This window comes from Rhinoderma darwinii, chromosome 11 (genome assembly GCF_050947455.1).
Source record: "Rhinoderma darwinii isolate aRhiDar2 chromosome 11, aRhiDar2.hap1, whole genome shotgun sequence".
Classification (NCBI taxonomy): Eukaryota; Metazoa; Chordata; class Amphibia; order Anura; family Rhinodermatidae; genus Rhinoderma; species Rhinoderma darwinii.
In genome coordinates, this window is record NC_134697.1 from 54,442,998 (window position 1) to 54,470,994 (window position 27,997).

At 44.0% G+C, this 27,997-nt stretch overlaps 1 protein-coding gene across 2 annotated transcripts; it reads right to left on the reverse strand.

Annotated features, from left to right (window-relative positions):
- Window positions 1–2: 2 nt before the first annotated feature.
- On the reverse strand, window positions 3–27,997 carry NUDT13 (nudix hydrolase 13). 2 transcript variants are annotated; one of them, XM_075841537.1, is made up of 9 exons: window positions 27,960–27,997; window positions 18,193–18,291; window positions 9,631–9,770; window positions 4,853–4,960; window positions 4,529–4,635; window positions 2,731–2,856; window positions 2,396–2,507; window positions 626–774; window positions 3–415 (listed from the first exon to the last, which is right to left on the reverse strand). In XM_075841537.1, the coding sequence occupies exons 2-9, from the start codon at window positions 18,261–18,263 to the stop codon at window positions 218–220; spliced, it is 1,011 nt and encodes a 336-aa protein (XP_075697652.1). In that variant the 5' UTR covers window positions 18,264–18,291; window positions 27,960–27,997; the 3' UTR covers window positions 3–217. The 2 variants fall into 2 exon arrangements, with proteins under 2 accessions (XP_075697652.1, XP_075697653.1); XM_075841538.1 differs by lacking the exons at window positions 9,631–9,770; window positions 18,193–18,291; window positions 27,960–27,997 and having other exon boundaries at window positions 4,597–4,635; window positions 4,853–4,885.

Genomic DNA, 27,997 nt, shown 5'->3' on the forward strand with positions numbered 1-27,997 from the left:
TGTAGTTATGCACCTGCCCTAAGGGCTTCCTGGGGCACCAACAGGTAATATTTAATGAAATGTTACTTTCAATTACTCATAATATCAATAGGCTTATTGAATCCTGGGGGTAATGAAAGCCCTTTGTCCATTCCGCATCCAATTACATACTGATTATGGCAATATATGTGAAGTTTCTGTACAGTAAATCTGATATTTTGGATGGTACTAAATGTTGTTAACTTCCATGTACAGCTTTCTGCTCTTGTACCCATTCTTGTATGAGCTGATGAGCTATTGCAAACTTTGGAGGCAGCCAGACTGGCAAAGTACCATCTGATAATTGAGAAGGCATCATATTCACTTGTAGCGCTTTAATAACCTCTTCCAAGGTGAACCACCGAGCGTCCTCTATCTCTGTTCTGTTGATATTGAGCTGTAGGGGTGAAATTGATCATCAAATCACAATATTTAACAAGTTCTAGAGCCATCAAGAACCAAAAATTCTACCATTGGAGACACTACTAATAGTGGTGCTGCAGAAATAGATACAAAAAAATGCAGCCCCTCAACAAGAACTAGTAATATCACAGGGAATATGTTTAATGGCATATCCTCATAAAAAAATGAGGCAGATAATTCTTACCTCTTCATCCTTGACTGTGGCCTGACATGACAGCATTAGTGAGCTGCTAGGAAATGGCCAGTGCTGGGATCCAGAATATCTGATCGTGTCCACCACCAAACCAACTTCTTCAGCTACTTCTCTCCGAACGGTCTCCTCCAGCGTCTCCCCTGAACATCAGGAAAGGAGCCAAAGAATAGTGAAAATTCCGTTTTTCCAGAAGCAGACGTCCTCAAAACTGAGTTGATTATTTCACCTACTTCTAAAAACACGGTTTAAATTTGCAAAGATGTAGGACAGTGTTTCCCAACCAACCAGAATCGCATAAATTATAGTACCGCATGAAGAGCTCCATGGAAGACGACAGCAGTGACAGCTATCATTTTTACAGTATAGTTCAATAAATAAAATAATAAAATAAAATCAAGGATTTTTTTGGGCGCTGTCGGAAAAGGCAGGGGAGAGAGTAAAATATAATATCTATAAAGATTTTTTTTACATTGGCAACGCATATCAACATAAGATTAATGTCTTTATCTGGCCATCAGCTTCTGAAAATCCTTGACTTCATTTCATTATTACTTTATTTATTGCACTGTTCTCATATCTGGAAAGGTTTTAACCCATTTGTCAAGCACAAAGAAGGAGCAGCAGCAGAGGACCGCCATTATCTACTGATACGCCGCTACCAGGGTGGTGCCTGTGCCTGTACAACCCCCAAAGGTAAGCACAATACCCGTTGTCTGTAACGGTTAAATTATTTACATAAGATGTTTTTTTAGATTTCTACTTTTACAGTATATATGGCAAATTCATCTCAGGCTGCTCAAAGACACTCTTCATAGGAATGGCAAACCGGTCAACACATTTCACCCAGAACACAAAAATCTCCTTATTGAGAATTATGGAATATTTTGCTCGCCCCAAACTTGAGTTTTTAGGGGACAGATTTAGAAAAAAAAATCAAAAATAAGTAACCTAAACTGTGGGGAGGGATTACCTAAGGGAGTACTTTAGCATGCGTGGTCCCTTTAGAAGTGATGGACTGAAGCGGTCACACTACTAAACCTTTGTGCAAAGCCCCAGCCAAAAGGGGAACCATCATTTTAAACAATTCCTCTGACATGCGCAATAAGGGCGGATTCAAACGAACGTGATTTTCGTCTGTGCAGGCCGCGTGGTTTTCACGCGGGTCGCACGGACCTAAACAAGTCTATGGGGCAATGCAGACAGTCCGTGAGTTTTGCGCAGCGTGAGTCCGCTGCGTAAAACTCACGACAGGTTCTATATTTAGGCGTTTTTTGCGCATCACGCACCCATTGAAGTCAATGGGTGCGTGAAAATCACGCCTGCCCCACGGAAGCACTTCCGTGGGACAAGCGTTATTCGCGCAACAGCAGTAAAAGAATGAATGTAAACAGAAAAGCATCACGTGCTTTTCTGTTTACAAACATCCAAACGGAGTGTCATAATGATGGCGGCTGCGCGAAAAGCACACAGCCGCGCATCCATATGAACAGGACACACGGAGCTGACACGCTGCTGCCACGAACGCAGCGTTTTGTGCGCTCACGTTCGTTTGAATCCGCCCTAAAGCTCATATTGTAATGTGTGGTTGTTACATACGATGTATAGATACTAAGACACTTGTGTAACAAGGCAACGAAGAAGTGGCCAGTGCAAACAAGCTCAGGTTTGCGTTTAGTACACAAGTCCAAGAAATGTGTAAAATCGCTGAATACCCCAGCTATGAATAACTATATGTATTGTGGATATACAGTAAATACTTACCAATTTCACAGTAACCCGCAAGCGCAGAATACATCCCAGCTGGGAAGCTTTCCTGATGAGCGAGCAAGCAGCGGTTTCTGCTAGACAAAAGCGTGATAACCACTGGCGACATCTAGTACAATATAAAATATATGCTTAGCCTGACGAAGCAAAGTAGATCTATTATCTACATACGAACATAGAAGAAATAGAGATTACGGGCGTTTCAGTCCTTTCAACAACTATAATAAAGACTTGAGTCAAATTCATAAATTGAAGGTTATTTCGTCATCCAAGCTTGAAATTGTATAAATCTATCATGAAACAATACATGAGATTACTTTTCTTGAACTCACGTGCGGGTAGTAGATCAATCCATTGGAATGGCACACACGCTTGCTCCCCGAGACATTCTTCTGGGTTGGCTTTCCTGATTTGCTGCAGTATTGATGAGAGTCATGCCAACGTAAAAGGGACTGTCCCTATAACAGAGAGGCAGTAAGTGAAGACTTTGTATATTCTATACAATCTATTGTATATTTTTATATATGGATATTATCTCATGTGTTGCTAAAAATAATATTTTTAATAAAATTCTAATTATTTGGTCATTGATTGTGTACAGTTTGGTTCTATGGCACGCACATCATGAAAGCGAATGATCTACCCTTGACCTTTTCTGTATGGTTTAGCAGATCTGGAGTCTGGTGGAGGCCTAGTTTGTGCGTGGGAGAGAAAGCAGCAGCAATTGTCCCCTCCCCTCCCCCACCCTGCAATAACAACCTAGCAAAATATAGTAAACTAAATGATCGCTAGCATCCATCAGGCAGAAGAACCCCTTACTATAAATGGCAATTACTTTAGATACTGTATGTAGCGGAAGTCATAGTGCCCCATGTCCCAATAAAAGCCAATGCAGTATGCGATGATAGGTATATTATCCATTGTTTGGAGCTGTAAGGATATGTAGACTTGGATAAAAATCCACAGCAATGAAATCTGCCATGAAAATCAATATCATAAACATGTGGATTTTAATACGAACTTTGACAAGAATTTGACTGTGGATTTCACAAAATGGGTAGCTCAATACTGTTGGCCCGTTGTGCTGGGGTGCTTCACTAGTATTGCAAACCATGGCTGTTAGTTTGCATTAACATCATTCATTGCTCCACCAGATATGTACGATGTGAAGTCTTTGCAACATTTTGGATTGCACTTTTTGAAAAAGTAAAGTAAAAAATGTCCAGCCTCTGGCAATATTCTTTACAATAAGGTAGATGATCTCTGTCAACACTGATCATGTCCATTATGTACGAAAAGGCAGTGGAGTACTCATACAAGTCCGGGCAAGAGAAAAAAAATACACCCATTGTGCAAATTCTCCCGAGATATCTGCTCTAGGCAGATGTATATTTCTGTTACAGCAAGCCTCTAGACCTAAGGAAAGTATGACATGTTAAAGACACTGCTATACCTTTCCCGGGGGCACGTTACTGCCCCCTTCGTTGGGACTTGTAAAGCTATTCACCATACAGGTATGCTAACCTACATGTGTCTGCTAACCTACTAACTAACTAACCTATAAAAAACACAATGTAATCAAAACGGCCTCAAAATCCATGAAGTAATGTAACACATATGGCCATTAAGGTGGATGCTGGTGCTTTTCCGCTTTATTATATCTGGATACTAAAAGGACTGTCATGAGGGAGCATTTATATTAAAAAAAAAAAAAAAGAAGAAGCTTTAAAGGGAATCCAAAAATCAAGGGAAATCTATAAAAGCAGTAGTAGTCATACTAGATCATAGTTAAAAACATAAGTTCACCAATTTCTTGCCCTGTGAATAGTTTCAGAACTCTGGACCATTTTGAAGATGAACACCGACTTATATCAGTTTTGGATGCAGCCAGCCAAGACTGTGCAATAGACCAAAGGACCAGAACCATTAGTGGCGTACATAGAGGAGAGGAAACCCCATAGCAAAGATTAACATGGCGCCCCCCGTCTGGTGCTGGTTAACATTACCATACCACTTATTTCTCGTCTAATTACACTTTGTTGGTTGACTGGATTTTAGTAGAATTATGTTTACAAGTAATATATGAATTAAAAACACAAACTGAAGGAACATGCTTTCCAGTGGTAATACCCTAATTAACAAAGATCCATCTTCTCCATCTATTTTCACAACAGCCTTCCTTAGGTCAGTGAATCTACCTGAAAATTCTTGTTCCAAAGTAGATTTTTCAAAAGTGCCTAAAAAAATAAATTGAAAAAAAATAAACTAAGGATGATCAGATTATTTTGGAAATACGTGGCTTCTGTTGCAGCTGTTGACTGTATAATGTGATCTGTCAAACCCGTTAGATACCGCGGTCACTATTGACCATGGTATCTAAGAGGTTAAACGACTGAGCTATCTGCGATCCCAATATTGCAGCGGACAATGACCTGACACAAAAAATGAACTTACCAAGATCCAGAGCAAATTGGGCAACGGATGAATCTAAGCATCCAACCAGAACGGAGTCTTCCAAATTGAACTTGTCTTTTTCACAACTACTGAGAACTTGCAGTAAATCTAAGATACAGCAGAGCATATAAAATATTTTAATTAAAGCTTCAAAATATTAATGCCATAAAATAAGTTGTCCTAAAGCAGCTGATTTAAATAGGAAAGGATACAATACAGTAATATGTGTACTATGGTTTATTATGAAGGGGAGACACAGCGCCACAGTGCAATAATCCCAGTGGTAAAATCACGGAGTAGGTATACAGGTAATGCGCTCAGCTAAACAGGACGTGTTACGGCAGGCACAACTCTAAGAAGGGCACATAGAGATGGCCAGCGTGCAGCTTCTTCCAAACCGGACACTGCTCAAAGGACACCACCGCTAGAGACATATACTTATTGTACAAAGAACGGGAAGATGTTCAGCACTACTGACATTCAAGAGTCAAGTCAGGTACATTCAACTTCACTTTTTATGGTCACGCGTTTCAACGCCCTAACAGCATCATCAGACCAGTCAATACAGACAATGAGACAGAGGCAGAATAAAAAGACAAAATTCTGGGAAAGAAAAAAGAATTGGGACTCCCATGTTAGATGAAAGTTTATGGCGATAATATCATGATAACGGATATTGGTAATAGTACTTGAAAATCATAAAGATAGTAAAAATAAAATAATGTACGCATTAAAAAGAAGAAAACGGTAACATTTGGTTATAAATAGCCTAGGGCCCTGTTCACACAGAGTTTTTTTACACGTCTTTTGATGCAGAAACCACGTCAAAAAACGTCCGAAAATGCCTCCTATTGATATCAATGGGAGGCGGAGGCGTTTTTTTCCCGCTTGCGGGAAAAAGAAGAAATATGCCCTATCTTCGGGAGTTTACGCCTCTGACCTCCCAATGACATCAATGGGAGGCAGTGAAAGCGTATTTTGAAGCGATTTTGCCCGTGGCGCTCAATGGGCGTGAGCGAAAAACGCTGCAAAAAACGCGCGCAGGCAGATCAAAATCTGCCTCAGAATTCCAAAACGGAATTTTGAGGCAGAATTTTCTGCCTGCAAAAAACTCCATGTGAACAGGGCCTAAGGCCTCATTCACACGACAGGTTCCGAGTGTCGGCCGGGAAAATCGGCCGATTTTCCCGGCCGGTTTGCATCCGGTTTGCATCCTTTCCGATTCCGTTCCGGGCCTTGTTGCCGTTTTTACCGGGCGATTTGCATCTGTTTTTTTCCCTGTCCATTTTAAAATCGGATGAATTTCATTTAAATTTCATTTCATTTAAATTTGTTGCCACACACAACCCTTTGTAGATAATGCCACCCTGTTGGTAATGCCACCCAGCCCCCTGCAGGTAATGCCACCCAGCACCCTGCAGGTAATGCCACTAAGTCCCCTGTAGGTAATGCCACCAAGTCCCCTGTAGGTAATGCCACCAAGTCCCCTGTAGGTAATGCCACACAGCCTCCTGTAGGTGATGCCACACAGCCTCCTGTAGGTGATGCCACACAACCCCCTGTAGGTAATGCCACCCAGCCCCCTGCAGGTAATGCCACCCAGCCCCCTGCAGGAAATGCCACCCAGCCCCCTGCAGGAAATGCCACCCAGCACCCTGCAGGTAATGCCACCCAGCACCCTGCAGGTAATGCCACCCAGCAGGTAATGCCACCAAGTCCCCTGTAGGTGATGCCACACAGCCTCCTGTAGGTGATGCCACACAGCCCCCTGTAGGTAATGCCACCCAGCCTCCTGTAGGTAATGCCACCCAGCCCCCTGTAGGTAATGCCACCCAGCCCCCTGCAGGAAATGCCACCCAGCCCCCTGCAGGAAATGCCACCCAGTACCCTGCAGGTAATGCCACCCAGCAGGTAATGCCACCAAGTCCCCTGTAGGTAATGCCACACAGCCTCCTGTAGGTGATGCCACCCAGCCCCCTGTAGGTGATGCCACCCTGCCCCCTGTAGGTGATGCCACCCAGCCCCCTGTAGGTGATGCCACCCAGCCCCCTGTAGGTGATGCCACCCAGCCCCCTGTAGGTGATGCCACCCAGCCCCCTGTAGGTTGCACCCATCCCCCCCCCCTTCCAGGAGAAGTCACTGACTTCAATGTCCATATATGGACAGTGTAGTCACTAACTTCTCCTGGAGAGGAATTCTCTGCCACAGGTCGGGAATTCCGCTTCAGAAGTGAGTGACGTCACTGTGTCCATATATGGACAGTGTAGTCACTCACTTCTCCTGTAGCGGCATCCCCGGCCATAGAGTTGAGGATTCCGCTGCAGAAGTGAGTGACATCACTGTGTCCATATATGGCAGTGTAGTCACTCACTTCTCCTGTTGCGGCATCCCCGGCCATAGAGTCGGGGATTCCGCTGCAGAAGTGAGTGACTTTGCTGTGTCCATATATGGACAGTGTAGTCACTCACTTCTCCTGTAGCGGAATCCCCAATCCCTGGCCGGGGATTGGGGATTCCGACTCCTACAGGGAGCAAAAAAAGACCCTCCTCCTCCTCCTCACATGCACTCTGCACTATGAGGAGGAGAGAGAGAGCGCGAGCGACGGTAGACCCGGCTATCACTCGGGACACATTCCGGTGATGGCCGTGTATTACCCGGCCCCATAGACTTCTATGGGAGCCGGGCGGCCGGGTACCCGGCCGAAAATAGGGCATGTCCCATTTTTTGACGGCCGGTTTTCCCGGCCCGTCAAAAAATCGGTCGTGTGAATAGCCCCATTAGGGGTCTATTGTTCCTAATGCAGCCGGGTGTCGGCCGATTTATGAACGGTCGGCACCCGGCCGGGAAACCCTGTCGTGTGAATTTTGCCTAATAGTGATAAAAATACATTATTATATAATATTATGAGATGCCATTAAAACAGGCAGGTATTAAAAACATGACTGGAATACATATATAGATATAAAAATTGTGCCTCTATTTCGTGGTCTGTATTCACTGGTCTGATGAAGACGTTATTCTAGCGTTGAACTGCGTGACCATAATAAAGTGAAGTTAAATGTAGCGGACTTGATTCTTGAATGTCAGAAGTGCTGAACATCTTCCCGTTTTTTGTACAAATACAACAATGCTTTAAAAATAAAAGGATCGGGCGTGTTGAAATCCGACAATCCCGATCCTTCTTTCCCGCAACATTTGCCATCAGGTGAGGCTCGAGACATCCCCATACACATTAGGCAGTTGGCCGGTCCCGCCAAAATCAGCGGGTTCAGCTGAATTTTCTCTATTATGTATATCTATGTATGTATGGGCACGTTTAGCCCAGGACTGGGAGCATCTTCCCTAACTGCTGGCTTCATGGGTGAAGCCTCCCCGATCTGTTCTGCCCCAGGCCCCTATTCAAACTATTGTGTGTGTGACCAGGACAAGTAGGTCTGTTAGGAGACTCAACTCCTTGATCACTGAGATTGTAGGTGAAGCCATTTGATTGACAGATGCAGACAGGAGAACATCATTCGTAACAGAAGGAGGCATCACACAGTTAAGGGCCTGTTCCCATCAGCGTTGGCTTTCCGTTCCGGGGTTCAGTTGGAGGTTTCTGTCGGGTGAACCCTGCAACGGAAAGTCAAACTGACACCACAGCTTCCGTTTCAGTCACCATTGATATCAATGGTGACGGAAACATTGCTAATGGTTTCTGTTCGTCACCATTCCGGCAGATTTCCGTCGAGTGCGCTATTGATTCCGTCATTGGAACGGAAACCTGGCCCTTAATTTACTGCAATTACTGTATGTTACTTGCTATGTTGTATGCTACATACGTCTCTTTTTTTTTGTCACTGAACTTAGCCTTTGTGAAAAAAAAAAGTGGGTCCACCATTAAGGACCCTGATTTATTAGCCAGAGTGGATACAAGAGTGTCTCTCTGGAAGACCGAGCGTGTCCGTGGATTACATGGACAGTCCATTGATTTCAATGGGAATTGTCTAATACTTTGTTTCTCCTGCAGTGGTACTCCAGGAAAAAGGAACATTTGCCACTGAGTTCCCCAACAGGTTACAGCGAATTGCTGGGGGTCCCAGCAGTGAGATACCCTGTGATCAGTTTACGGATGACGGAAGTAATAACACGATCTGTGCAAAAGACGCTCTCAGTACCTGATTGTTTAACTCTTTAGCAGGGTCATGTAAATGCCCTTATTTAAAGTATAACTCTCTTGTGCAAGCTGCATATATAGAAATGTATATATATAGTTGGTCCAAAAGTATGCTGTATGGAGCATAGCAAAACACAGCCTATACTGCACATGTATTGACAAAATAGTGTCAAGGCTAGACGTGTAGAACACAAACTCTTAAACGCGCAAATCCACCCAAAATTGATTTTCTGGCATGCCAGTGATTACAATAGTGGAGTCCACAAGTTCAGACCTTCTCCAATTTCCTAAATTATTGAACAACAAAATCCATTCATCATCGATCAGAAATTTCCATCACCGAAAATCTCTGACAAAACATTCTAACCAAAAGGCCGATCAAATGAGTGGTGGTTTATTTAGAATCTTGTGTTTCTAGATTTCCAGTAAATTAAATCTTCGAGCGATATCTGTGGTATTTAAACATCCTATAGCGGCCATTTTTTCAAAAAATTGGTGGTGGCCAAAGACTCCACCAATGTGATCTTCAGTAAAAATTGGCTTGTGTGGACCATGTCTTTCTCTGAGCTTGGACTGTGCCATAATAACACAATGTTCATGAGCCATACGGATTCTTATTTACCTGGACCACTGATCGCTGGTGCATAGAAGATGCTGCCAGACTTGCGAACAAGCGGTGAAAGATTGTGGAATAGATAATAAGATCCTGATTTCAGAGCTTGCCGACAGGTGTCATCCTTTTCTTTGAGTTCAAACAGGAAACTGAGAAGGTAAATAACAATGAAATTATTGTTAGGATTCACCTTCCTACATCTTCTGACATGTCATGGATACCCGGAACCAGCACAGATCCCAAGCTGAGTCAGTAGAAAGTACCATTCAAATTCAAGTAAATAAAAAATCTATCATCTTTGTAACACATCTTCATTACTGTTCTTTGTTTTCCATGTTTTATGTTTGTGTGTTTTGTCTGCAGAGCTGCCGTATACTTACGCCCCCCCCTTCCCACAACGATCGCAGAGTTTCTGCTGCATGGAGTGTCCAGTAACTAACAGCCTATGGCCCGGGTTCAATCAACAAGGCCTTGGTTCAGGTCCCGGTAACAGCACCTACACCAGAGGCTGTTACTACTGTCAGACCTGGACATCATATGCTGCTGGAATACTGCGATCGCCATGTTCCAGCAGCACGGCAGAGTTCAGGTCTGACAGTAGCTAACATTCTCTGGCCTGGATGCCGTCATTGAGACCTGAACCAATCATATACTGATAAGGGCACTTGGATCAGAGACTGTTACTAAATAAATATTATAAAATGTTAAAAAAAATAATTAGAAATTACCAAATAAAAATGAATACAATTAGAATGTGACAAACGCATTTTCTATGGGCATCAGGTGCTCAGGCATTCATAACGGACGTTACCCACAATATATAATAATTATACAGATATCCAAAAAAGAGAACGTGAAGCAGCACTCAAATAAAGTGAATTTATTCATCCAACATGGAACCACCAGTGGTTCCATGTTGGATGAATAAATTCACTTTATTTGAGTGCTGCTTCACGTTCTCTTTTTTGGATATCTAACACATAAGGAGAGGTCACTCCTTTATTTTTGAAGCTCTGCACCAGCCTAGTCAGGCATTTGTTCACAGTGCTGCTCCAATCCTCTGCTTTTTTCTAATAATTATACAGATGCTAATTTGTACAGATGCTAAAACTTAAGGAGGACAAGTCACTAGGTCATACAACCTGAATAGCGCTGTCTCCCTGATTTCAGCACTATTTTTCTTTTTTTCATGGACCCCCCATTTTAGAGATCTGTCCCACGGTTGTGTTGGCTCCTTATATACTAATTTGCTGTAGTTAGCCAACAGGGTGGAGCTAGCTTCCCTGCCTCTGATGCGGACCAGTCAGCGCAAGGAAGTTTGATGGTAGTTCACACCCTGTTGACTACATACAGAAAATTAGCATACAGCGAGCCAACACAACAGTGAGCCATATCTTTGAAACGGGGGGGTGGGGTCCAGGAAAAAAAAGCAAGAATCAGGGATATTGTGTTAGGCTGGATTCACATGAGCACATTACGTCTGTAATGGACGGAACGTATTTCGGCCGCAAGTCCCGGACCGAACACGCTGCAGGGAGCCGGGCTCCTAGCATCATAGTTATGTACGATGCTAGGAGTCCCTGCCTCTCCGTGGAACTACTGTCCCGTACTGAAAACATGATTACAGTATGGTACAGTTGTCCGGCAGCGAGGCAGTGACTCCTAGCGTCGTACATAACTATGATGCTAGGAGCCCGGCTCCCTGCACTGTGTTCGGTCCGGGACTTGCGGCCGAAATACGTTCCATCCATTACGGACGTAACATGGTCGTGTGAATCCAGCCTTATTCAGGTCAGTAAATCAGTGACAGGTCCTCTGTAAGTTAAGGGGGAGATACATGATAAACTAAAAAACAGTGTCTTTGTTCTCGGTACGATTGTAGAGCGATGTCATGCGTTACACAGTGTACACATAAATTGCATCATTATGCACAGTAGAAAGAGGATACATTTTTGGGGTATCTTAAAACAGAACATGAAAAAATGAGGAACACCTTAAATTATTTCCCTTTTCTGACTATTTTGCGCTAAATAAAACCTACAAAATGAAAATTATGTCAGCACCATTTTTAAATAATAAGAAAGCCCTATGTGTCCCACAAAAAAAATAAAAAAATGGGGATAAACTAAGAAGTTTAGAAAAAAAAAACAAAAAAAAACTTTCTAGAACACAGCATTCCAAAAGGTGAAATTGTGCTCTGGGCTGAGCTCCATGTCGATCATCGCACTGTTCTCACAGGTTCACATGGGGTAAGTCTACACATGAAATGCATCACCTGTGTTATCAAAACCAATAACCAAATGGTCTTCAATATAATAAGTATCAAAACAATGCAGTGTAGTACATGGTACTGAGCACATCGGCCACAACCTTCACTAGATGACCTGGCAACAAAAACAAGACAATTTTATATATGTACGTCAGATCAAATCCTTAATATGTCAATTCAGCTTTACATACTATATGTTCTAATACTCCAATTTAAGAATTTTACCCCACTCGTATTCTAAGATTAACATATATAGATTTTTCTTCTTTTTTTTGCGGTCCGTGCATTGCCCGGAGCCCGTCCGCTAAAAAAAAATAGGACGTCATTATACGCTCATTGTAATGAATGCACATCTTGTGTGTGCACGGTCCGCGGATGGCGCTCCGCTACCTGTCCGTGCCACAGTAGCGGCCGTGTGCAGGAGGCCTTTAGACCCATTTACAGCAGCAGATCCTCATATTAATCAACAGAATTTATACGGATTTACACGTAACGTCATCGGCTAAATAAGGGTATGTTCACACGTACACGTCCGATACGCCTGAAATTACGGAGCTGTTTTCAGGAGAAAACAGCTCCTGCATTTCAGACGTAATTGCTCGTACTCGCGTTTTGCGAGGCGTCAATTACGGCCGTAATTTGGAGCTGTTCTTCATTGAAGTCAATGAAAAACGGCTCAAATTACGTCCCAAGAAGTGTCCTGCACTTCTTTGACGACGCTGTTATTTTACGCGCCGTCTTTTGACAGCGACACGTAAAATGACAGGTCGTCGGCACAGTACATCGGCAAACCCATTGAAATGAATGGGCAGATGTTTGCCGACGTATTTGAGCCGTGTTTTCAGGCGTAATTCGAGGCGTAAAACGCCTCGTTTGCGTCTGAAAATAGGTCGTGTGAACCCAGCCTAACTGTACTAAATTCATCGTTTGGACACTTAAAAGAACGTAAATCACTGCATCGGCACCTGCAGTATATTAGAAGATAATTAGTATAATTGTCTATAATAATTTCACATCATTTATCAATCAAATGATCCATGTTTACATACACCCATGTCACAACGACCTCCGATAATTTATGTGTTCACTTAAACAATTCTCCACACGATCAACGAGCGTTTTATCGCTCGTCATTCTGACACTTCACATATATCGCGCATTAGGGTTTGAATCTTACGGATTATCTGTTCGTGTAAATGTCTGGGGAGTGATCCAGGCTCTGAAAGTGCCCAAGGTGCCGATGGCTGGTGTAAAGGGATAGGACGTAGGTTGATAAGTGTATGGGGTGGCAATCCAAGATATTAAGTCAGCGAGGAAGCAGATAGCCAGGGTATCGTTCTGGGACGCCCACCGGACGGATACGCTGCTTAAAAATCATGCAGCCTGTCCAACCTTTAACCCGCAGTATATTCCATCCGAAAAATCGCACCACATTGTTGTGCGTTTTTTTCGGACAGATTTTTCCACTGCGGAAAGCAGCAGTAAAATACGCTCATACTTATGTAGGCCATTGTTATGGTGACGCATCCCTCCTGTGCCGTCCGGTCCAGCCTCCCTGGATGACGCTGCAGCCCATGTGACTGCTGCGGCCTGTGATTGGCTGCAGAGGCGGTCACATGGGATGCAATGTCAGTGCTACAGTGGGGGGGGGGGGGGGGGGGGGTAAGTGTTAACTTTTTTTATTCATTTTAAACCCCAAAACTTTTTTTTTAACTTTTTTTGTGATCTGCGACAGAAGGGCAGCGATTCGGCAGCATAAATTGGCATACTGTGGATTAAAACATTTCAGAACTTTTTTTTCTTTCAATTTTCTCCACAGCGTGTGGATGAGGTTTGTTCAAATCCCATCCACTCTACTGTATTACGCTGTGGATTTTCCACAATGAAATCCACTGGGGAAAATCTGCAGCGTTTATCCGCAGTGTTTAGGCTACGTGTGGTTATACCCTTAGGCTTTATTCAGACGAACGGGAATTACGTCCGTGCAACGCACATGATTTTCACGCGCGTTGCACGGACCTATATTAGTCTATGGGGCCGTGAAGACATGTCCGTGATTTTTACTCAGTGGGAGTCCGCTGGAAAAAAAGTCACGACATGTCCGTTCTTTGGGTGTTTTGCGCGAATCACGCACCCATTGAAGTCAATGGGTGCGTGAAAACCACGCATGTCGCACGGAAGCACTTCCGTGCGAACTGTGTGATTCGCGCAACAGATGTCAAACTCTGAATGTAAACAGAAAAGCAACACGTGCTTTTGTGTTTACAAACATCCAAATAGAGGGTCAATGATGGTGGCTGCGCGAAAAGCACGCAGCCGCGCATCATATGCTGCTGCCACACGGAGCGGTTAAGTGGCTTTTGCGCGTGCAAAACGCAGCGTTTTTACGTGCGCAAAAACGCCACGCTCGTGTGAATCCAGCCTTAGAGTGGTATTCCTCTAGTTCTCCAAATGCCACAGTGCCATCCATAAAGGAAACTTTCCAATAATCTGAACTGCATACATGACAATATGGGGGCTTTAATATCTGCTTCTCGGAACCCATTTGTTTTGCATTGGGTTACTAACGGCAATTTCCCTAAACAAAAAAAATTGATTTGGACCTGTTTAAAAGTTGGGGGCAATCCTAAGGGTATGTGCACACACACTAATTACGTCCGTAATTGACGGACGTATTTCGGCCGCAAGTACCGGACCGAACACAGTGCAGGGAGCCGGGCTCCTAGCATCATACTTATATACGATGCTAGGAGTCCCTGCCTCTCTGAAGGACAACTGTCCCGTACTGTAATCATGTTTTCAGTACGGGACAGTGGTCCTGCAGCGAGGCAGGGACTCCTAGCATCGTACATAAGTATGATGCTAGGAGCCCGGCTCCCTGCACTGTGTTCGGTCCGGTACTTGCGGCCGAAATACGTCCGTCAATTACGGACGTAATTAGTGTGTGTGCACATACCCTAAGGCTGGGTTCACACGACCTATTTTCAGGCGTAAACGAGGCGTTTTACGCCTCGAATTACGCCTGATAACACGGCTCAAATACGACCTGTCAAAAGACGGCGCGTAAAATAACAGCGTCGGCAAAGAAGTGCAGGACACTTCTTGGGACATAATTGGAGCCGTTTTTCATTGACTTCAATGAAGAACAGCTCCAAATTACGGCCATAATTGACGCATCGTAAAACGCGAGTACGAGCAATTACATCTGAAATGCAGGAGCTGTTTTCTCCTGAAAACAGCTCCGTAATTTCAGCCGTAATTGTCGATATCGTGTGCACATACCCTTAGTACTTGCTCCTTTTCAAATGTACGTTATCTGATTATTCTCTACATGCCACAATCCTATTACATCAGGCCAAGCAGGAGCCTCAAAGAACCAAAAATAATCCCTCTACATCTCCTGCCAAAAACTACTGCATGCAACGACCGACTCCTGAGTTTTCCTTCCACTTGAAGGCAGCAGCAAGGAACGAGGCTACACCCCACGTCTAACTGTGCGCAAATATTTGTATATGCCGACAAGAAGCAGAAAGTCTTGAAAAAGTTTTTTTTTTAAAATAAAGTCTGCTGCTGAGTGTCCTTAGAAGTGGATTTTGACAGTGAAGTGAGGGTATTCGCTGCATAATATCCCACCTTCTTTTTATTTGTACCCCCCTACATCCCATAAGGCCTGTTTCAATGTATTATGTTACACGTATCATATGTCAGATTTGAAAAAGTACAGTCAGATGTCACAGGCCGGACCATAGGAAGGAAAGCGACATTGTCATTTACATATTGTAATTCTCTGCCACTCCCTTGCGCTCTGTAATTAAATTCTAAAATACCAAAGAAAAGCAGAGAATTGCCAAAAATAGCTGTATATGCCCAAAATGTCCCAGCCGCGATGTTTTACTCCAGCATCAACTGTCTGGCCTAGAGCAAAAGACTCTGCAGAAATTCCTGAGACTAATAAATGGTGAACGGGCGTTTGCTCAAGAAATGAAATAAAAGTAGGCATGTAAACATCACAATGTGCCCGCCATAACAAACATAAAGCATATTCAACCAGTGCACGCCACCTTATCCAATATCACTATTGGTTATTTCTGATCTGAATGTTTAAAAAAATACTTTTCAGTTTTATGTAAAAAAAGAAAGGAAATCATTGTATTATAAACAGTATTGCAATTCCTCACCAATTTCAAAATCTCTGTTTGCTGTCAGTGAATGAAAACATGCTGTTTTACGTTCATAAGCTGAAAAGCCATACAGACCTAGTCCTGCTCACATATCTTAGTTTCCTACAATTGTATCCAGTCTAGAAAATCCTCTTTAAGGTTAGGAACACACACAGCATATTCAGGGCGGATACACTGCGTTAAGCTGCGCATCGTATCAGACCCTGAAAACACCGCAGGGAATGTCGCCTGGAAAATCGCACCACATTTCTCTGGCGGAATTTCTGCGAAGCGGCGCCGGAAAAAAACAAAAACTTTCGAACTTGCCCCCTCCCTCTTCTCGGCCTTCTGGGATGACATTTCAGGCCATGTGCAGCTGCAGCCTGTGATTGGCTGCAGCGGTCACATGGCCTGCAACATCATCCAGGGAGGCCAGACTGGTGAAGAAGCAGGGTACTCTGGGTAAGTATAAAAAAAATTTTTTTTCTTATTTGCAAAAAATAAAGATATACTTACCCAGAGTTCCCTGCTTCTTCTCCAGTCCAGCCTCCCTGGATGACGCTGCGGGCCATGTGACCGCTGCAGTCAATCACAGACTGCAGCAGTCACATGGCCTGCAACGTCATCCCCGGAGGCTGGACTACGAGCCAAGAAGAGGTAATTATGAAAGTGTTTTGGGGTTTTTTTTCAACGCTGCTTCGCAGCGGAAATTCCACAGGAAAAACGCACCACAATGTGTGTCATTTTCCGGACAGCATTCCCTGCGGTGTTCAGGGCTGATACGCTGCGCAGCTTAATGCAGTATATCAGCACTGAATACGTTGTGTGTTCCTACCCTGAATGTTAACAAAAATCTTCCCATTCACAGACCACAAACAGAGATCATTAAAGACGTAAGGCTACATTCAGACAAGCGTTTACAATTTGCACGCAGCTTTTTTCCCTATATTTCATGTCCGTGTGTGTTGCGTATGACATCACTGTGCTTTGCGTGTGGCATGCGTTTTTCATGTACGTGAAGGCACTTCTTTTTTATTTATTTTTATTTCTCTGCATCTCTTTAGTAACTGATGCGTGAAACACGGATATCCCACAGATGTCGTCCGTGTGCTGTCCGTGGTTTTCACACACCCATTGACTTCAATGGGCGTCTAGGTGCGCAAAAACGCACCAATATAGGACATGCAGTAAGTTTCACACAACGGACACACGCTGCGTGAAAACTCATGCATGTCTGAATAGCCCCATTGAAATGCCTGGGTCAGTGTGCTGTCAGTTATTTCAATGCACAGCACATGGACGAGGAACACGCTCATCTGAATGAGCCCTCAGGAATTTAAACACAAATAAAATAATTTATTAAGATTGACGTTTCATTCACCAAACTAAATATAAAGATCACTGGAGTAAAATGCGCCCCTGACTGTGCTAGGAGCTGTAGTAGATTTCAACTATAATTTACGCCAGTTTCTGGGGCTCCTAATAGTGATTTTTTTTCGGACCTGCATAATAAATTTCCATTACTGTGTATTGGAAAGCTCAAACTTTTCATTTCATAATTCTTAAACTGTAGTTAGTTACATAAAAGGTTTGTCAAGTGAATTTGAGAGCGATGCAATACCACGCACAGCCGCTACAAAAGTAACAGCGTGTGCAAGTGTGAACAGGAATGAAACCTGAGGTAAACAATGAAGAGGGTGCAGCGCTCGTACATCTGCCACGGCCCCTTCAAACAGCTGATCAACGGGGGGCTGGCAGAAGTCGCACCCCCACAGATCTAATATTGATTGCCTAACCAAAGGGTAGGCCATCAACTTTGAAATACTGGATAACCCCTTTAAATTAGGGGTGTTGCCTTTAGCAGCCAGTCAGGTTGCTGCTTTCATTTCCAAAATGTCCCATGAAAAATGAGAGCTGAAATCTGATTGGATGACATGGACACCTTCTGCTGTTTTGCATTTCACCAGTTTTGTCTACTGAAACTTGATATTACACATTATCAGAAAAGCAGCTAATAATGTAAGTATGAATTATAAGCCCATGAGGAGGGGGCAAAAGAAATCCAGTGAAAATAGAGCGCCTTCAAGAACATAACATAATGAAAACAATTAGTGGGTGTAAACACCCTGCAAGCTGACGTACCGTGTCTGTTTAACGTAAGAAGAGCAATGCCTGGCAGAACGGGCAGAACGCCTAACAGCAGCACTAAGCATCTTCTGTATCTAATTATTACTACAGTACCTAAAAACAAAAAACAAAACAGAGGTTACATTAAAAATTTTAATCCGGGATTTTCATTTTTTTGGGGTTGATTAAAATCGCTTTAATCACTAAAATTTAGTTTTTTGGCATGTTTGTAAAACTTCTGTTTAACTGTTTCATAGTTATAAAGTATCTACTTCTGACATCTGCCAGTGACCACCATTTTTGTCCTTATACGTCACTGAATCTTCCCTGACAACTGAACGGTAAGGCCGGGATCCCACGTAGCTTAAACGCTGCAGAGTTTCCACATGGGAATTCTGTGCAGAATTTCCACCGCATTTGCAGTAGCAGCAAAGTGAATGAGATTTAGAAAATCCCATGCCCACAATGCGGGAAAAAACGCACAAAAGTCGTGTGGAAAGTGTTCTGCGGTGCGTTTTTCAATTCTGCAGCATGTCAATTTATGCTGCGTGTTTTGTGCAGAGACGCTGCGTGTTTGGCCCATAGACTGCAATAGGGAGAGGAAATTCCGCAACAGATTTATGTTGTTGCAGTTTTTACAGCGTTTACGCAATAAAAACCGCTGGAAGTTCGCAGGTGCACATATACTTTGCTATAACCAATGTTTAACACAACATACGCAGGTAAAACTGCTGCGAAAAAACTCACCATTTCCGCAGCAATATAAGCAGAAAAAGCGCATTATTTGGTGCGGATTTCTGTCACAGATTTACCAGCGTTGTTCTAGAGATTCTGCTGCAGATTTTCTGTTGCGGAAAATCTGCAGCGTATTCTGTGTGTGGGAACATTCCCTGAATCTGCCTCAATTTGCCGTGATCTGGAAGTGGTGGGTGTATGATGGCATAGACAGGGAGATTTATTATTCAGGCGTCTTATAAGGGTATGTTCACACAACCTATTTTCGGCCGTTTTCTGAGCCGTAAACGCCTGAAAACCGCCGGAAAATCAGAAGCAGAACGCCTCCAAACATCTGCCCATTTCAATGGGAAAAACGGCGCTCTGTTCCGACGGGCCATTTGTTTAACGGTCGTTTTTAAAACGGCCGTGTAAAAAAACAGACGCGAAAAAGAAGTGCAGGTCACTTCTTGGGACGTCTTTGGAGCCGTTTTTCATAGACGTTGGAACCCGGCCTAAGGGTATGTTCACACGGCAACGCAAAATACGTCTGAAATTACGGAGCTGTTTTCAGGCGAAAACAGCTCCTGAATTTCAGACGTTTTTGCAAGTACTCGCTTTTTTCGCGGCGTCCATTACGGACGTAATTAGAGCTGTTTTTCAATGGAGTCAATGAAAAACGGCTCCAATTACGTCCCAAGAAGTGGCAGGCACTTCTTTGACGCGGGCGTAATTTTACACGCCGTCTTTTGACGCCTCCATTACGTCTGAAAATAGGTCGTGTGCACATACCCTATCTGCTCAGTGATTGTTACTCAACTGAGGATTAGGACTATGCACTAATAAATTACAGCTGAACTGTGTCTTTTATCAAGAGAAAAAATCCTTCTTTTGGAATGGCATTTCTAAGGCTATGTTCACACGGGGTCTTTTGCCGAGTTTTTTGACGCGGAAACCGCGTTGCAAAACTCGGCAGAAACGGCCCGAGAACGCCTCCCATTGATTTCAATGGGAGGCGTCGGCGTCTTTTTCCCGCGAGCAGTAAAACTGCCTCGCGGGAAAAAGAAGCGACATGCCCTATCTTTGGGCGCTTCCGCCTCCGACCTCCCATTGACTTCAATGGGAGGCAGGAGAAAGCGTATATCTCGCTGTTTTATGCCCGCGGCGATCAATGGCCGCGGGCGAAAAACGGCGCGATAATTGCTGTTCACACGGAGTATTTTGGGGGAGGAATATCTGCCTCAAAATTCCGTTTGGAACTTTGAGGCAGATATTCCTCCCCCAAAATACTCCGTGTGAACATAGCCCTGTACCTGGAGTAAAATAAAATCAGACAAATAAATTCCTTTTTATTAAATAAGCTCAATTGTGTATTGCCCTCTGCCAACAATGGTTCTGGTACAACTAACTAACCCTTAAGGGTATGTGCACACACACTAATTACGTCCGTAATTGACGGACGTATTTCGGCCGCAAGTACCGGACCGAACACAGTGCAGGGAGCCGGGCTCCTAGCATCATACTTATGTACGATGCTAGGAGTCCCTGCCTCTCTGCAGGACAACTGTCCCGTACTGTAATCGTGTTTTCAGTACGGGACAGTAGTTCCACGGAGAGGCAGGGAATCCTAGCATCGTACATAAGTATGATGCTAGGAGCCCGGCTCCCTGCACTGAGTTCGGTCCACTACTTGTGGCCGAAATACGTCCGTCAATTACGGACGTAATTAGTGTATGTGCACATACCCTTAGGGTATGTTCACACGGCCTATTTACGGACGTAATTCAGGCGTTTTTGCCCCGAATTAACGTCTGAAAATAGCGCCTCAATAGCGCAGACAAACATCTGCCCATTGAAAGCAATGGGCAGACGTTTGTCTGTTCACACGAGGCGTAAATTTACGCGCCGCTGTCAAATGACGGCGCGTAAATAGACGCCCGCGTCAAAGAAGTGACCTGTCACTTCTTTGGCCATAATTGGAGCCGTTATTCATTGACTCCAATGAATAGCAGCGCTAATTACGGCCGTAATGGACGTTCAAGCGCCTGCACATGCCGGTACGGCTGAAATTACGGGGATGTTTTCAGGCTGAAACATCCCCGTAATTTCAGCCGTAACGGACGCCCTCGTGTGAACATACCCTTACTATAATTGAACGTTAACTGCAGCTCTACAAGAATTATAAATTCTTACTAGCAAGTCATCATGACAGTCAGAAATTTGCATGCTGTTATATATGTGATGTTTTCATCTTTCTCGGCTATATATTTTTTCTGCTTGGCAACTCTGTCTACATTGTCAAGACATACTGGGAGTTGTAGTTTTGCAACAGCAGGAGAGCGACAGGTTGGAGACCACTCCCTTATACTATATATGTCCTTCAGTCTCCCAATATTTGAGAGATATCTCTGACTAAAGGCTGAGCAGGCAAGTCTCCCACACAGGCTGCTAGCAGCTGCCATTAGGGGGCGTATGCTATTTATCTCTTTATGTTGCTCCCATTTTAATGGGTGCTGTATAAATAGGTAAGCAGTCAGCTCCCCCTTATGGTCGGTGCAGGCAGACAGAATGTTATCATGTACCTCTATTGCTGTATAAATTGCAGCAGCAGATTTGGAGCTGTGAAACTCTGAATCCTTAGGCTGGGTTCACACGACCTGTTTTCAGGCGTAAACTAGGCGTTTTACACCTCAAATTACGCTTGAAAACACGGCTCCAATACGTCGGCAAACATCTGCCCATTCATTTCAATGGGTTTGCCGACGTACTGTGCCGACGACCTGTAATTTTACGCGTCGCTGTCAAAAGACGGCGCGTAAAATAACAGCCTCGTCAAAGAAGTGCAGGACACTTCTTGGGACGTAATTGGAGCCGTTTTTCATTGAATCCATGGAAGAACAGCTCCAAATTACGACCGTATTGGACACCCCGCAAAACGCGAGCCACTGTTTATGAGGGAGCACTCTGCTGACACTGTTTACGAGGGAGCACTCTGCTGACACTGTTTACGAGGGAGCACTCTGCTGGCACTGTTTACGAGGGAGCACTCTGCTGGCACTTTTTACGAGGGAGCACTCTGCTGGCACTGTTTACGAGGGAGCACTCTTCTGGCACTGTTTACGAGGGAGCACTCTTCTGGCACTGTTTACGAGGGAGCACTCTTCTGGCACTGTTTACGAGGGAGCACTCTGCTGGAACTTTTTACGAGGGAGCACTCTGCTGGAACTTTTTACGAGGGAGCACTCTGCTGGAACTTTTTACGAGGGAGCACTCTGCTGGCACTTTTTACGAGGGAGCACTCTTCTGGCACTGTTTACGAGGGAGCACTCTGCTGGCACTGTTTACGAGGGAGCACTCTGCTGGCACTGTTTACGAGGGAGCACTCTGCTGGCACTGTTTACGAAGGAGCACTCTTCTGGCACTGTTTACGAGGGAGCACTCTGCTGGCACTGTTTACGAGGGAGCACTCTGCTGGCACTTTTTACGAGGGAGCACTCTGCTGGCACTGTTTACGAGGGAGCACTCTTCTGGCACTGTTTACGAGGGAGCACTCTTCTGGCACTGTTTACGAGGGAGCACTCTTCTGGCACTGTTTACGAGGGAGCACTCTGCTGGCACTGTTAATCAAATCACTCAGATGGTGGTGTTAAAGGAGCATTCTCATGACAGTAACTGACGGCATATTGCTAGGATATGCCATCACCGTGACCTTCACCAATTCTCAAAATCAAAGAGCCTTAAAGGTATTGCCCTGCGCAGCGCTGCTCTAAGCCACCCACTGTATTGCGGTTCCCAAAGGGACCTCTTTGCTTCTGTGGCTCACTGAGCTCACTGCTTCCCAAATCTAATAAATAGGGAAACATGTATTTTACTGGGCTGGGGTTAAGTCCTGGCAGCTGATTATGAAGTAAAATAACAAATAAGCGTCCACTCACCTTTTAAATGCCTTGCCGCTCCAGAGTAGACTGTCTCGCCCCAGGCTCTGTTTGCATAGCGAAAGCAATGACCACTGCAGCCAATCACAAGACACAGTGATTATGTCAGTAAGCAGGGTAGGTGACCGAAGTGGCCAGTTGGTCATGCTTCAGCAATGATCCACAGAGAAAAATTCAAGAATTTTTATAAAATATACTCAAAAGAGTTTCCAGTCAGTAAAAATTGATGGCCTATCCTCAGGATACGCCATCAATAGCTGATGGGTCGGGTTCAGATTCCTGGGACCCTCGCTGATCTGCTGTTTTGAAGGGGGTGCAGCACTCATACACGCGCTGCTTCCTCTTCATTTCTATTTGCTCACTGTGAATCTTCGACATGCATTTAGCGACGATTCAGAGGTATTGCAGCCTCCTTCCCCCATTAAGTGTTTAACTGTTGTAAATGGTGACTTAAAAAAGAACTGAGTAAGGCCTCATGCACACGGCCGTGCCTGTGATTATGGTCCTGGAACACGCTCACATCCGCATGGCGGCCCCCCCCCCCATTTTTGGCCCATGCTCCCATATAAAGTAAAAAGGCATGTCCTATCTTTTGCGGAGGCTTTCTACGGCCCGGACACCTTCCCGCAAATATACGGTAAGGTGTCCGTGGTCAATTGAAATTAATTGGTCCATCATTGTGGACCGTAATTACGGTCCGCAATTACAGACTAAATCTACGTATGCACGTATTTTGTGCGGAATTTTTCTGCAGTGTTTTTATGAGAATTGATAAAATCTCATCTGCTTTGATGCTACTGTAAATACTGCAGAATTCCTGCACTGACAATCCGGTCGTAAATTCCAGGTTTTCCGCCGAGTTCTTAGAAGAGTGGCAGCGTAAGACGGCCCAGCAGTTTTTCCTGCAAATTACGACTTTTTAGTCGTTTGCGGGTTTTCTATGCTAGAATACTGGCAAAAAAAAGTTGATCAATTCCCCCCAATGTTACTCTTTGTTGCTATGGATTATCATGTACAGATTCATGAGAAAAAAATAATACTGTCCATGTTAAATTAAGGCTGTAATGTAACAAAATTTGGAAAAAAGTGGAGGGATCTGAATACTTTCAGATCTTTGGTAGTTTACCTTCCAGAATAGACCTGCATAGAATGTACTGTATACGGTATGCATAGAATCACCACCCACATTGTATCACTTGTGATTTCAAACTCACTAATATTCTGTATATCTGCAGTTACAATGCACTGCTGGCCAGCCATGTAGTAATGATCTAAAATTTTCATTGCACAAATGGGAAGCAGATGTTCCCATCCGCAAAAGCCTAATACCAAGACAATCCGTCTCTAACAAGCTGACACCAGCGTAATCCTTTTTACCAATCTAGGCACAACTTCATGTTTTTCCATGTACAAAAATGTAATCCAGTTCTCATAATAAAATAACAAACAATTCTTTAAGCACTTTTTTCCCCCAGATTATTGTATCACGGGAAGAGCTACCAATTCAGTTTTACTTTACCAGAATCTACATAATCTACTTTCTATACTGGACAGATCTGCCTGCAAGGAGCATAGATCACTCATGGATTGGTTACCTGCCTAACAATATAAAATCAAGAAATATTTGGGAATGACCTGTAAACGTCTGGATTTTCATGTCATTTTCTCAAAAAAATAATAAGAATGTATGGATTGAAATTTATGCTAAAACCTGAAATGTAAGACTTTGGCAGTACATATAGCAAAGGAACAAGGTGGATCTCTGAAGCAAACATTTAGACTATTGTTATTTTGTATACATGGTAAAGAGTCAAGCAACTTTCCCTCTTTGGGTATGTGCACACACACTAATTACGTCCGTAATTGACGGACGTATTTCGGCCGCAAGTCCCGGACCGAACACAGTGCAGGGAGCCGGGCTCCTAGCATCATAGTGATGTACGATGCTAGGAGTCCCTGCCTCTCCGTGGAACTGCTGTCCCGTACTGAAAACATGATTACAGTATAGGACAGTTGTCATGCAGAGAGGCAGGGACTCCTAGCGTCGTACATAACTATGATGCTAGGAGCCCGGCTCCCTGCACTGAGTTCGGTCCGGGACTTCCGGCCGAAATATGTCCGTCCATTACGGACGTTAATGTGCTCGTGTGAACCCAGCCTAAGGGTATGTTCACACGCACTAATTACGGACGTAATTCGGGCGTTTTTGCCCCGAATTACGTCCGAAAAATGCGCCTCGATAGCGTTGACAAACATCTGCCCATTGAAAGCAATGGGCTGATGTTTGTCTGTTCACACGAGGCGTATATTTACGCGCCGCTGTCAAATGACGGCGCGTAAATAGACGCCCGCGTCAAAGAAGTGACCTGTCACTTCTTTGGGCGTAATTGGAGCCGTCATTCATTGACTCCAATGAAAAGCAGCGCCAATTACGTCCGTAATTGACGCGGTGTTCAAGCGCCTGCACATGCCGTTACGGCTGAAATTACGGGGATGTTTCCTCCTGAAAACATCCCCGTAATTTCAGCCGTTACGGACGCTGCCGTGTGAACATACCCTAAAGCGACCCTCCGGTCCTGCGTCAACATTTTAAATATGGCAGGCTATATGGAGTAATACAATCCTTTGGGATATTTTTGTCCCATAGAAAGTTATTGGTACATGAAAGTATTTGTTTGTATTTTCTTTTTATAGAAGCGTATACGTATGATGTAAGGGGCAAACGTTGTATGACCAAAACTTTACACAGATGTGGGTTTTCCTGATGGGATCTGTAAATAGGATCTGTGCTTTTACAGCCTCTGACCACCTGCACAAACAATGCACACTTTTGTTATTTGTATTTACAATCACATTGCAATGCAATTGGAAAATCTCATTAACATAACGTTTCGGACAGGTCTGTGAATCACATGAACCGAACGTCACGCAGGCAAGGAGCGCACTGTGTAATGTATACCGTGTCGCCTCAAGAAAAGTGATAGAAAAGCTGTATTTGAACAATCACGAAACTTGGACTATCACAAATACCTCCCAACTTTTACGCTGATCAACCACGATATCTGTAAAAATGCAGAAAAACCGCGTGACTTTGCTTTACCAAGATTTTTTTCTAAACCCCTTTCCACCATTGTTCTTTCCTCCTTGCCTTCCAAGAGACATAACTTTTTCTTTTTCTGTCGATGGAGCAATGTAAAGGAAGGAACACACTAGGCAGAAACACAAGGGAGGATTTACACAAGCGTGTGCGTTTTGCGCACGCAAAAAACGCGAAGTTTTGCGTGCGCAAAAGGTACTTAACAGCTCCGTGTGTCATCCCCGTATGTTGTGCGGCTGCATGATTTTCGCGCAGCCGCCATCATTATGACACTCCGTTTGGATGTTTGTAAACAGAAAAGCACGTGGTGCTTTTCTGTTTGCAAACATACTTTTGACTGCTGTTGTGCGAATCACGCGTGTCCCACGGAAGTGCTTCCGTGTGGTGCGCGTGATTTTCACGCACCCATTGACTTCAATGGGTGCGTGATGCGCGAAAAACGCACATATATAGAACATGTCGTGAGTTTTACGCAACGGACTCACGCTGCGCAAAAATCCCGGACTGTCTGCACGGCCCCATAGACTAACATAGGTTCGTGCAACACGTGTGAAAATCACGCGCGTTGCACGGACGTATTACACGTTCGTGTAAATAAGCTCTAATACAGTAGCAGCAGAGTGGCTGGGAACTTGTACAACAAGTGAAGTCTTGTGCATTGAGTTGTAATGAGGCAGCCATGTTGTTGTAGCCACTCACATGGATGAGTCTACAGATCCAGTGTCTCTCTGCTCCCTTCAATCATTCTGTAGCTGCTCTCCGAACAAAATGTAAACATTACAAATTGTTACCACATGTGCTGACACTTATATAATCAGATTAGTCCAGAACCCCATTAATTCCAATCTCATCTAGTGACAATTGCTGTCTGTAAGTGACCTTCAGCTATGGTTATTGTAAATATAATGACTGTATTTGTGTTATCAGTCCATATTCTATCGCTACTTCTACACAGGAGTCTTTTTCAGCCATCACTATAGGAATGACAAGCTTTCCAAAGTTAGGCCTGATTCACACGAACGTGTTAAACGTCCGTGGGACGGCCGTTGAAACAGCGGCCGTCCCACGGACCTATGTAATTCAATGTGTCCGTTCACACAGCCGTTGTTTCAATGGACCGTGTGAAGGGTCCGTGGGAAAATAGGACATGTCCTATCTTTTCACGCATCACGCATCCCTCCATAGACTCTCAACTATGGGGGATGCGTTACATCGCGTCCCGCAGCGCAGAGCACGATGCACCGCGGACGTGAAAAACGGCAGTTTTCACGTCCGAGATGCGCAGCGCTCCTATGAATCTGGCCTTCGAGAACTGTTCTCAAAATTGCTGCGTTAGAAAAACTATCATAATAATCAGATGACTATTGAGATCTCCGCAGAATGGTAGCGTATACAGTAGCGTACGCGCCCACCTTTCACTTACGGCAATATAATACGCTGTGCATGTATACATCTGCATACCAGGCTTTTATATATCAGACGCCACTCTATCTGCAGCGACAGGACCTGACCTACAGAACAGACTTCTCTCTGGACAACCGCACATAATGGATATATTCACACAGTGCAGTTTTGGTGCAGTTTCTGAAGCCACCGGCAGCAGTGGATTATTAAGGGAGCGGAAGTATGTAGGAAGGATTTTACTTCTCTTTTTTTTTTAATCCACTCCTAGTTGTGGCTCTAAAAACTGCACCAAAGCTGCACTGTGTGAATATACCCAAATGCTTGTATTTGTATGGAGAATATCAATCTGAAGGCAGTGATTATGCAATAAATATCAACAGTATTTAGCTAGAAATACAACATTATTTAGCTAGAATTACAACATATGAATTCTCCATAGATGTTTCAGACATTGCTATCCCCTTTGAAAGGTTCAATGAGAATGCTGGATTGTTTTTCAAAAAGTGAATGGAATAAAACTTTTAATACTCCAACTAAAGTTAGAAAAAATATATACATTGAAGTATTGAACCGCATAAAACCCGCACTATAGTGGATTAATCACCGGGATTTTGTTAGTACTAGTCACTTACTTTCGCTTTGGAAGATCAACCTTCAGCACCAATCATCG